We start from the raw sequence: 13,054 nt of genomic DNA on the forward strand, positions 1-13,054 counted from the left end.
AAATGTACAATAAAGAAAATAAAAAAGTAGGTATATTAAAATTCATCCTCTGAATATTCTGATGAATTATCTTCGTCTCCTAGATTGATAACGATAGGTTCCACAGTAACGTCAATTAAATTATCGAGTTCCCACATTTTCTCCTCTTCTTTTTGTACATGATGTATACATCTTTGCCAGTTATCTGCAGTTACTCGTTCCAAGGAATTTTTTAACAAAATTTTCACGTCACTTAATTTAAACGTCGTATTATTTCGCGCTACATCTCCTTTTACCTGCGCCCAGACTAATTCGATTGGGTTAAGTTCACAGTGATAAGGTGGTAACCGTAGTACCGTTATTTGGCGATTTGTTGCCATTTCATCGATAACATATTTTTTCTGATCTTTATTAAGATTGACAAGTGTCAAAAGTTCCTTTTTCACCATATTTGTTTCAAAAGAAATGTTTTTTCCGGATAACCATTGAATTATATCGGCTTTCCTCCAAGCAGTCGTAGGCGTCCGCTCGGTCTGCCGTGAATGGTAACTGGCATTATCCATGACAATTACAGACCCCGGAGGAATAAGATCCAACATCTGTGTAAAATACTCTTCGAAAACATCTGCGTTCATGTCTTCGTGATAGTCACCTGTATTTTTAGATTCAAATAAAAGTAAACCGCCATCTACAAAACCACTGGCACTACCTATATGTGTCACTATTAATCTTCGCCCTTTACCTGAAGGTGCCTTGAACCCTGTTGAAAGTCCATCCAAAAATGCTTGTCGAAAACTTTTTACATTTTTATCTTGCCATACTTTTGTTACAGTATATCCCTCGTTGACCCAAGTTTCGTCTAGATAATAAATATTCCTCCCTTCGTCACGGAATTTTCTAATTGATCTTAAGTAGGATCTTCGCCAACAAATAATTTCATCTTTATCGATAAGAACTGACTTCCTGTTCTGCTTTTCCCAGCAAAAATTCAACTCTCGTAAGACGGCCCATAATTTGCTTCTACTGATTTTTGGCAAATCGTTGTCCTCTGAAAGTTCACTTAAAATTTTGTTTAGCGTTGGTATTTCTTTTTTAAAATAAAATGAGTGTACTTTTCTGCGAATGACATTTTTGAAGAAATCATCTATAACGACTTTTGACCTCCCTGTAGATGATTTTGGGGGATTTACAGTATCTTGTTCATTTTTTGTTTCCTTTAAAAGTCTGTAGATAGTCGATTTTCCAATCCCTGTCATTTTTGTTAGCATTAGTGTTACCCGATAATTACCTGAAACGAAATATTACCACGCCCATGGCCGGTTCTTATCTCGGGGTTTTATTACTCTCTTTCATTTCCAAACAGACTATAGAGCTGTATTACTCTTATACTGTATATATAAAAAAAATTCTGTAGAATCGACTCTTAAACATTTTAGAGGTGTATTCCGGTTCTTAAATATGACCATATTTCCCAAACAATACATACAATGTGATTAATTCATGTTTTTTTTAACTGCTCGATATAATATAAAATAATCAAAATTGGTCGTTAGAGCAAAATGAATTGTTCAGACCGTGTTTGTTCTTAATTAATCCTAAAAACAACAAAACCACGCTAATGCAGGATGCGCAATCATAATGAATACGACAACGTGCCGCAAAGCTGAACATTTAGTGCTTGACCACTGGCCTGTGAAGGCCGTGGGTTTGCCAATATTCGGGAGTTTTAGAGGAATGTTTTGACATTCCCATTTCAATAAATCGACCTATCAAAAAAGCGCCACGGTCAAGACCGCGTCACAAATTTTAATCCATTTAACCAATAACCAAAGAAGAAAAAAATTAAAGGATAGAATGTCTGCGGGTAATTGAGAAAAACAGAAAACAATACGGGCAACATTAAATTACATTTCATGGATTAGGCATTTATTTAAAAACTAGGGCGTAATAGATTTTGTATTAGATGAAATCAGCCGAAAATTGTGTGTTACAAATTAAGTTATAAATAAAATATGCGATAACAGGTATTTTATTATTACGCACTACTGCCCAAAATGAAATGAAGTTATTAATTATTGATTATTTGCCCGCTTGTATCAGTAAGCACTATTTTAAAATATAAAGTACTATTTGAATCAAATTGCGTGTTAAATGGTAGATCGAAGTTATACAGGGTGTCCCAGAATAACGTGTACAACGGAATTCGTGGACTCAAAATAGGCAGATTTAGGCTAATTCGCCTATATATAAAATCGCTTCGTTTGGACGCTAGATGGCCTCAAAGTTCGTGAAATTTTTTTGAATTTTGTAAATAACTCGAATATGTATTAATCGATTTTGATTATTTTTGTGGTGTGGACTTTTGCTTTCAATCTACAAATATTAATGTTATACAGTGTTGTTTAAAACAACTCACAACTCCTACAAAATTGAGATATGGTGATAATATCAGTTATTGGAACCCTTATAGAATTTTGAGTAAATAAGCGGTTTTGCAAAAATTCTAAATAAAATTCCCCATTCAGTCTACTGGGTAGAATAACACGGTCAATAATTATGCTATCCAAAACAAGATCTTATAGAAACTGAAATTATATAATAAATTAACATCAACCTACAAAATCAGGGCACTTTGTAATATGGTGGTAAGATAATGTATACATTTAAAAAATATTTTTTTGTACCCAAACCGCTCATTTAATCAAAATTCTACAAGAGACCCAAAAACTTTCAAACCTATCAAATAAAAAATAGTTGTCATTATTGCCCGAAAGAGGAAAAGTTATGAACGGATACACCAATTTTGTAGGAGTTGTAAGTTTTAAAAAACACTCTGTATAACAGCAAAATGTGTAGATTGAAAGCAAAAGTCCACACCCCAAAAATAATCAAAATACCTGAATTATTTACAAAATTCAAAAAATTTTCACGAAATTCGAGGCCATCTAGCGGCCAAACGAAGCAATTTTAGATATAGGTGAATTAGCCTAAACCTGCCTATTTTGAGTCCACGAATATGTGGTCTTCCATTGTACACGTTATTCTGGGACACCCTGTATACAGATTCTTTAAAAATGTTATCAACAACAGATTTATTTTGCCACTTTCAGAATTATGAATTTAATAAGATTATGTTTTATTTTTCTAATATTTCAATTTATATAATAGTTACATTAATATTAACATTAACATGAACATTATTGTTCTTATTTTCATTTTTAATATGAGAAGATTAACTACTAATGCAGCTAGATTTAAGGTTTTGTTGTTCTTACTTATTTCAACCCCTTTAGAGTATTTTTATTTGCCGTTTCAATTTTATTTGCCTTTTTCTACGGAAGACGACGTCCTCTCATTGCAGTGTTTAAAGGTCTAATAATCTCCATCTACATTGACTCTATCTTCACAAACAAAATTTTTAAATCACATTTATTTTAAATCAAATGGATGCACATTCCCAAAACTTATTCTTAGCCAGTACAAAGTTGACAATCTTTATTCAGTCCTTCTATGATCTATGATTTTATCTTTCAGAACAGTGAATTATATGACAAATTTAGATATATGCCTTTGCAAAGCTCAATTGAAATGTGTGATTCGTCTGCTTCTAAAACATATTAGAAACCTAGTAGGTACATGTTTGCTCTTTTTTCCTTTTATATTTTTTTGTATGATTGTTTTTTTTAATATAGTTTTTATTGTATCTTACTTTGTTTCAGTAGTTTGACTTTTGCTATTGGACAGTTTTATACAGGGTAGCCCATCGAAAACGTACCGCAAAGCATTACAGGGTAGTAATGAAATTTTCGGCAAAATCCAAAAACAGTTAAAGTTTGCTTCTGAGGGGGACAACTTTTGGCGCAAAAATCATAGCAAAATCTTCAACCCCCTAAGTGGGGGTGCTATCCTCTAAATTTTTTCAAATGGGAATGGGGGTCAAGTGGGGGGGTCATTAGAAAGGGCTTTTAATTCTCTATACATCGATTCTTACTTTTTGAAAATCGATCCATTATTTTAGAAAATATGCAGCTTTGAAAATACGAACAATATTTTTGACGAGAAATGCGAAAATCGATTTAATTTTACTTCAAAACTTACGGTATTAGCTTGGTAAATTCCTTCAAAAGAATTCGCTGTTTTTTTTTTTGATTTGCGAATTCTTTAGCCTGATTTTGGTGAGCAAAAAATTGTCCGCTTTTTGTTTCGTATTTAGATAGGCCACAAGAAGTTGCTAGATAACTGTCTTGTGACTTGTAGTTGAAGAGTACCAATACTGCCGAGTCTTTTAAATTGATTAATTATGGTGTACTCAATTCCAGAAAGAGTAGAAATTATTGAGCTTTTTTTCAAAAACAATGAATGCGGAAATCGGGTCGCCGAACTGTTCAACCAACGGCATCCTGAGAAACATGCGTCTGGAAAAATTGTTCGCGAATTGGTGGCCAAATTTCGCGAAACTGGCTCCGTTCATAACAAAAAGAGGCAGGTTGAAAATCCGGTACTAAATGAACCTACGGAAATAGCGGTATTGGGGCAAGTGGCAATGGATAGTACGCTGAGTACAATGCAATTGGCTACTGCGACAGGAGTGAGTCGTACAAGTGTCCAACGAATATTAAAAAAATACAAATTCCATCCTTATAAGATTCGGCTAGTGCAAGAGCTAAATGAAGACGATTTTGATCGTCGTTTGCAATTTTGCGAAATAATGACTGAACGAGCGATAAACGATAATTTCCTCTTTAATGTGTGTTTTTCGGACGAGTGTACGTTCTTCTTGAATGGTTTAGTGAATCGCCATAATTGTCGTTACTGGGCTGATACCAATCCAAGGATTTTCCATGAGACACACTCCCAACACCCCCAGAAGTTGAATGTATGGGCAGGTATTTTTGGAAATTCCATTGTAGGTCCTTTTTTCCTTCCTGGAAATTTGACAGGCGATATGTACTTGGATTTACTACAAAATGTCATCGACCCAGCTCTAACAAATATCATAGAGGACGACCCTGCTTACAATGAACACGAACTGATTTTCCAGCAAGACGGAGCTCCTCCACATTACTCGCTCAATGTGCGCAATTACCTAAATGAGACGTTTCCAGGACGCTGGATAGGACGAAGAGGTGCAATTGAGTGGCCCCCTCGGTCACCCGACTTAAATCCTTTAGATTTCTTTCTCTGGGGGCACATTAAAAGCAAAGTTTACAGCACTCCACCTGATACCTTGGAAGATCTGCGAGGACGAATCATTAATGTATGTCGCGAAGTAACACCGCAAGTGCTCCAGAATGTTCGACAACGGTTTGAAGACAACCTGTATCATTGTATGCAAGTTGGCGGACAACATTTTCAGCATTTACTTGACTAATACCGTAAGTTTTGAAGTAAAATTAAATCGATTTTCGCATTTCTCGTCAAAAATATTGTTCGTATTTTCAAAGCTGCATATTTTCTAAAATAATGAATCGATTTTCAAAAAGTAAGAATCGATGTATAGAGAATTAAAAGCCCTTTCTAATGACCCCCCACTTGACCCCCATTCCCATTTGAAAAAATTTAGGGGATAGCACCCCCACTTAGGGGGTTGAAGATTTTGGTATGCTTTTTGAGCCAAAAGTTGTCCCCCTCAGAAACAAATTTGACCTGTTTTTGGATTTTGCCGAAAAGTTCTTTACTACCCTGTAATGCCTTGCGGTACGTTTTCGATGGGCTACCCTGTATATTAAAATACATAAAATATTCATGTTTCTGTCTTTAATATGGAATATTTTTGACGGTACAGCAAATATTTTATTTGCATTACAGAATTATGCAACAGAACATCTTTAGTGATTGCTTCGTCTTCTAAGTCGGATAATTTTCTTTTTTAAAAGCTTCCAGTAGTACCAAGTCTTTTTAAATTTATCAAAAATGCATTTGAATGTATTAAACAATTTATTTGTCTCACCCACACAGAAAAATGAAGTCAATAAACAGTGTACTATAAATAAATATTTCGCAATAGAGCTTTATCCATGACCATCCAAATTGGGATCATATTATTTGACACTCATCAAGACATTACGTATAATTTGTGGTTACATATTTTGTAATACCCTGTAGAATCGATAAAAATCCATATCTAGTAAAAAAAACCTCTATTTTAAAATCGAACACTAAACTTTATTTTACATTTACATAAGGAAATTTTAGAATATATCTTGAGAATGTAATAGGATTTTGAAGTACTAAAATGTATGCTTACATAATGCAAACAATTATCCAGCAATTAATTTAGTGACTCGTACAAGACGGTGCTATTAAGTAAATTAAACTTGATTACTCTGGGTAGTGAATTCCCTTGCAGTTTAATCGCTAGAACATTAAAGGTAATGCTTTTTTTTCTTTTAAGTAAGGAAAATAATTTGTAAGCGTTTGGAGTTAGCAATGTGATGCAGTCTGAAAGAAAATGTCGAGGGAACGAAAGCAAAAATAAATATAGTAAAAGTTAATGCTAAAAGTGCTCATCTTAACTGAAAATGAAAGAATTTTCTTAGAATTTCAGCAGAAGAAAATCGGAATCGACAATAGCATAAACAAAATAAAATATAAAAAGCTAGTAAGAAAGGTAAGTCTTTGTTATCGCAATCTTCGGCATGAACAATTTTAAAACAGATGATACATTTTACTTTATTAGAAAACTTTTCTCAGTGATTTTTAATAAGATAAAGAATTTTCTACACTTTAAGGAAGATTCCTTAGGTGAAATTATTTAGATCAAATCAACTGGGTACAACTTCGCTTATCTAAAATGACCTACCACCTTTCAAAAAGAAAGAAAAATTCGTTTTTTATCTTCAAATTTAATCCAGAACACTTACTGCTTAGAAACAGTTTTATTTGTCATTTTTAAAAACCTTTATTAAAACGTCAGTGATCACAGATTTTTTAATGTAATGCCGCTGTCTTTTGAAGTTGGTTTAAATCATAAGAAAACATTTAATTTGGTTGCAAATTTAGCAAAATGGTAAAAAGAGATAAAAACATGGTAGAAAATAAGACCTTTACAGAGTTTTTCCTGAAAAATTGAATATGTATCGAGTTGCAACAAAATTTATTCCCCGTTTGATGACCGAACAATCGTGTGGACGATTGTCGGCAACTTTCCAATGACGATGAAACATTCATGCAAAGGATCATAATCAAAAACACATAACGCAATATTGACAAATGTACTCCCATGAATCGACTAATCCACGAGCATCATTTTTTACTAATTTAATTTATTTGAAACATCAAATATTATTTAATTATTAAAGAATACATTTCACTGTTATCACTGCTATTTTTATTTTACAACCCATTATTAGCATTTATTTACAAATAGAAAATTTTTTACTTTTTAATCAAAAATTGTTCACATTAGGATCCATGTTGTATAATACTCTTTTTTTTTATTATTTACAATTAGATGCAACATAACAATTGTTAAAATAGTCGATCCCCTTACACCCATATTATTTATACTTTAGTATTTGCTCACCTCTTCTTCTTGGCATGTTGCTAACTCAGGCTCACTTTCTTCTAGTTTACTTAATAGTTTGTCCTGCAACAAAAATTATTATATAATTTTTATTATAATATTGTTAGGGAGACTATATCAGGGTATCACCCATTATTCACCTTATAATTAAACAAATTTCGTATTATTACAATCAATATATTGATAATTGCAACTAGTTCAAAATTGCCTGCTTTTACAAATACGATCTAATTACGTATGAAATTGATATTCAAAAATAACATTCTGCAAAAGTTACAAAATTACGAATAAAACAATTATATTGTCAAACACAAACTTGTTCATGCAGTGGATAACTGTGTGCTCGTTATATTCACAGAATCATTGCTATGCGTATTATAATATGCATTGAAGTAACACAAATCGGTCATTTGCTTTATTTAATTGATGGAAATTAGTTTTCTCTAAAAATAATTAGTCTGACGTAAAATAGTAGGTTAGACAAAGAACGTGCTAACAATAGACCGTATCAACAAAAAGATATCTCCAAAAAGTTAATTAAAATGTTGTTAAATTCTTATTAACGAGCAATTTTTATTAATTTCGATACAGGTATGACAAAAATTTTTCTTAGACCAGTAAAAAAATTAAAAATATGGCAAATATCCAAATAGGGAAGAGGAGTACTTTTAAGGAGACAAGGATCAATAATATATAAAATAATATAAGTTAAAAAAAATGAAGTTCGGTTATTTTTTGAACAGACCTCTAACTATATTATTAGAAAATATCTATACTTTTAATTTTAGTTAATTTTCTCCTATTTTATTCACACGTTCTTTGTTAATGTTAATATCTCAAACACTAAAAGATAAAACTCATTAATTACCTCTTTCTTATGTAAGATACTATAAAATTAAGTAAAACTATAATCCAGGATACAGAAATACTAAATTTATGTAGGTACCTATACCTAGACAGTTATTACCTTTAAGTAAACGAACAAACTTGAAATTTATGAATCAAAATAATGTTTCCACGAAGCACGTTTTATATTAGCTACATTTATGTACGGTTGTAACATACAGCCTTCAAAATGAACATCAAAAACATGATCTAAAAAAGTAAAGTGGCATATTTATGGGTTATAAAGGTTTATTAAGGGTAATGCCCAGAAAGGTCAGATAGAAATAAACAGGGTGTCACAGAATAACAATTATTGAGACTAGTCACATTAAAAATGAGATTCTTAGTCCAAATTTTTTAATTGCATTTTTTCAAATATCCATGTTCCTTTTATTTTCGTAATTTAAAGCAACATTTTTATAAAATAAAAGCTTCTAACTTGTTGTTTCTTTTTGTTAACGTCTTCCAAGAAAATTGTATTTCATCATGAATTAAATTTGAATTGTTTGAACAACTCTACACTGGGTGTATGTAAAATGCTTAGCCAAACTTTAAGGATAGTTTTTTGTCACAAATTAACTAAAAAATGCACAAATTTTAAGAGGACATCCTTCAGATAAAAAAAAACAGAATCCGGAACAGCACCGCTTTTGAGATATGAACTTTCAAATAAATAAAATATATTTAGTCTGCTAAATATTCAATTACCGTAGATACACTGTAAAAATCGATATGAGTGAAAGCAATAAAGGTTCCGAGTGAATCTATTGAGTGAAATTATTGAGTACATTTTCACTTAATATTGGGCATTTTGATCATTTTATTCATTCGTGATTATATTTAAACTAAAACTGAGTACTTTCACTCAAATATAGATACTCCTTAAATAAATTCTACATATGCACTTGTGCCAAAATCAAAGTATGTGTCCTCATTACTCGTGCCGTGAAGATGGCACCAGTTACATATTGCTTCTGTAATCTCAACCACAGTTGATAGGGGCCCGTTAGATACTCCACAAAAGCGTGATTGCCAGGAGAATAGGCCTTAGCCGACAATGGCGGGTCTCAGCACTCTCAGCTGGCGGGTCTCAGCACTCTCAGCTGGCGGGTCTCAGCACTCTCAGCTGGCGGGTCTCAGCCAGGACAGGAGGAGGCCCCGTGAAGTAAATTAATTTCAATACTGTATATCCTAATTAATCATTTATGAGTGATTTATTTTTGCACTCAATATTTAGTTCATTAAAACTAAGTGCGAGTAAAAAATGACTGAATAATAGTTAAATTTAAATCATATTAGAGAGAAAGTCAACTCTAAATTGGTTTTATATACTCAGAATAAAGTCAAGAGTCACTCAATTGATAGTAGTAACTCGCATTTGAGTAAAGCTCACTCATTTCTGATGCAATAGTTTCACTCGGTTGTACTCATACTAATAGAGTGAAGTAATAGTGTGGACAGAAATTGATACATTATTGAGTAAAATTGAGTGAAATTTGAGTGAATTTTTTTTACAGTGTGTGAGGAATCAAATAATTTCGTAATTGTAGTCACAACGTAAATGTCGAATTGTCGAACAAATTGTGTAATCTGTTCCTGTCATGATTTTAGAATCAATTGCCTGAATTTCCATGACAATGTTTTTTGCGTGACGTTTTTTTCAAAGAATTTTAATTAATAGGTCAATACATAGAAAAGTTAAATTTAAAGAAGGTTAATATACATGAATAATAGCAAATAAATAGCAGAAAACCTTAAAAGTTAGCGCTGGTTTTCGAAGTATCGCCGTCAGCTTGCAAACATATCCCTAAACATTTTCTTAAAGTAATATTTTTTTATCTGAGAATGTTTATTTCTAATTTTATTTGTATCTTTTTTCAGCTTACCCTCAAATGTTCTGTTATTTTTTTATTTATTAGTGCTATAATAATGTCAAATAATATTTTTATCGCATTCGTGTCAATTCACAATATTGAAAAATATTTTATGTATACAAACAAATCGACCGAAAATTTTGGAAAACAATTCTCATTACTTTAATATCTCACGTACTTTACTCTTACTTTTAGTCAAGAAATAGTCCCATTCTGAAAGGGTAGGTTCTGTAGGTATCTTGTAAATATTTTCAATATTTATAATTTTATTAAGAAAATACTTCTCCATGGTCTTAGCCAACATGGCTTTATTCTTATCGGCCTCTTTTTCGATCTAGTTTGGACAAAACTACACACTGTGGTATACAAAGAGTGCCTTAAATAATAACCATTTTTTTATATTATCTCCATTTTGAATTAATTAAGTTACGGGTCTGTATTCATTTGAAGTTAAGCACACTGTATACCTAAGCCAGATTACATAACACTATAAAAAATATAGGCAATGCGGGTAATAAACATGATTTAATATTTATATAATTCGTTTTCTTGGGTAAGCAGCGAGCTTGAAACTTATCACGGTCAAATTTTGCGGCGGGTGCACCAGACTATAATAAACGAGTTAGCAAGTTCATCATTTTATTCTTTCTGTTGTCGATAGCCCGGCGGATGCATTCGTATAAATAAAAAATAACGACACGCGGAACTACAGTGTGTGACACTATGTGTTTACATAAAAATAATTGAGTGCGATCTAGGTACAGTGGGCATTGCACAAAATATTAATTAAAGCCTAGTTTACCACTACAGACACTTTGTTTGAAAACGCGATTACAGTGTTTCACGTGCGGATTTCAGTTGTTTTTCGAGGGTGTTAGTAAAGCGGGTCCCTTAAAGGATGTCTTTGGTGTCGCAAGTGCTAGGAATAATGTTCAATATCATGCAGATGCCCTTTTCTTTGCCGGGAAATGGCCGGGGCGTTCCGGATAAGGACGAGTTTTCCATTTTTCCTTTTAGTAGTTTGAGGAACTTGCCTGAACCGTGTACCACGTTTACTTTTAGGATGGGTAAGATGTTCTCATTAAATCACTAAAGCACTTTATCCCTAGGAAATACGAAAATATATAAAAGCAATTTGAAACGACATCAGACTAATTAATAGAGAAATTGACGAAGTTATATTGTTACATATATACATAATATACAACAACTGTAACTAGCTTCAATAAATTGGCCAGGAAATTTCAGAAAATAGAATTAGTTCTAATTAATTATTAATAATTACAAACAATAAAATTGTTAGTGACTAATATTTATTCAATAAGACCGATTTTAGTTAAGTACATTCCCCAATTCTGACACTTATTTTTATGAATATTTCAAGAATAAATAACTTACTAATATTTAATTTGGCATATTGATTTATATTTTAAAACTGGATTGCTTTAAATTTGGTCAATTTGTATAAAAAATTGTAAACTTAATGTGACAAATTTTTAATTAATTTCTGACATAAGGCAAATTTATATTTATTTGAAAAGTGAAAGAAATAAAAGCTAGAAGTTTAAAGTTGTTTTTAATCTCTTCAGTCACTGTTCATTGATATTGTACTTTGGCTGAACATCAATGAAGATAAATAATTTTAAATACACAGCTTGCTTTCACTATCTGCCTAAAGTATTGCCATCATTAAGGTATGCTGGTGCTATTATTGCCCACGGAATTTCAGAAATATCATTGATGTTTGATGAAACATTAGCATTTTATTATCTTCAAGTGCATATTTCCCCTCTTCATAGTCCAGAAATGTAAGGAAAAAATGAGCGAACTTTTTTCTCTGATATTTTTTTTACAGAAAAGTGTTAGTTTTGAGGTCAAAAAACATACGCAGCCACCAGCAACTTACAGTGTTTTGAGATATAGACATTATGTATATGATTTTTCTCGTTTTTTGATCAAAAATTGCCAGTATCTGAAAGAACATGCATTTTTTCGAAAAAAAGTTTCACATAAAAGTTGCTCATAGTTAAATGGTCTATAAAATTGCTTCTATGAAAAATTTCGTATTTTCCCAATTGTTTTCCCGTATTTAAATAAAGTACAGATAATGTGAAAATTAATGTTTTGTAGTCAAATAATGGTCAATTTATTCTTAAATAAAAAAAGTGAATTAGAAAAAAGAAAATTGCGGAAAATTCGTGGAAAACCTGATAAGCACACAGTTTTCCGAGGTCTGAATATTTGTAAGCATCAAAGGTTTCATTTTATAGGTTTTGGAGGGTGTACATAACAAATTAATTATGTGCTTTTTAATATTTTCCAGAGAAATCTGTCTTATTTTAAATATTTTACGATAGCGATGGAGCAGTTTTACTTAAGAAACCTAGATACGGAAGTCCATAAAAAATTGTTAAAAATAATAAATAAAAAAATTATATCAATATATTTTTTTTTATTATACCTTTGCAGCTCCAGAAAAATTCCTTTCATGTTGTCATCAAATTTAAATAAATAAAATTATAGATACGTTTGATGCTCATAAATATTGAAACTTCGGAAAACTACAAAAGATTTTCCAAAAATTTTCCAGAATTTTCTTTTCTCTAATTGACTTTTGTTATTTAAAAATGAACTGACCATTATTTTGACTCCAAAACATTAATTTCAACATCATCTGTTCTCTTTGAATTTTGTTTTACATTGTATATTAAAAAATAAAAATTTGTAATATACTGAAATTGAAAATTTAAATTTAATGACAATAGGAAAGGAATTTTTCTGGAGCTGCAAA

At 31.6% G+C, this 13,054-nt stretch overlaps 2 protein-coding genes across 2 annotated transcripts in view; one reads left to right on the forward strand and one right to left on the reverse strand.

Moving 5' to 3' along the window:
- The window catches only part of LOC108908062, a 146,765-nt gene that overhangs the window by 11,636 nt on the left and 122,075 nt on the right, over window positions 1-13,054 (reverse strand). Inside the window, exon 3 of the mRNA XM_018711971.1 lies at window positions 7,505-7,567. Within this exon, the coding sequence (XP_018567487.1) occupies window positions 7,505-7,567 (63 nt within the window). The remainder of the gene's footprint in view (window positions 1-7,504; window positions 7,568-13,054) is intronic.
- LOC108908067 (pancreatic lipase-related protein 2-like) overlaps window positions 11,032-13,054 on the forward strand; it is a 49,957-nt gene continuing 47,934 nt past the window's right edge. Inside the window, exon 1 of the mRNA XM_018711977.2 lies at window positions 11,032-11,330. Coding sequence (XP_018567493.1) covers window positions 11,162-11,330 — 169 coding nt within the window. The 5' untranslated portion in view covers window positions 11,032-11,161. The remainder of the gene's footprint in view (window positions 11,331-13,054) is intronic.

This window comes from Anoplophora glabripennis, unplaced genomic scaffold, assembly GCF_000390285.2.
Source record: "Anoplophora glabripennis isolate ALB-LARVAE unplaced genomic scaffold, Agla_2.0 scaffold152, whole genome shotgun sequence".
In the NCBI taxonomy this organism is placed as follows: Eukaryota; Metazoa; Arthropoda; class Insecta; order Coleoptera; family Cerambycidae; genus Anoplophora; species Anoplophora glabripennis.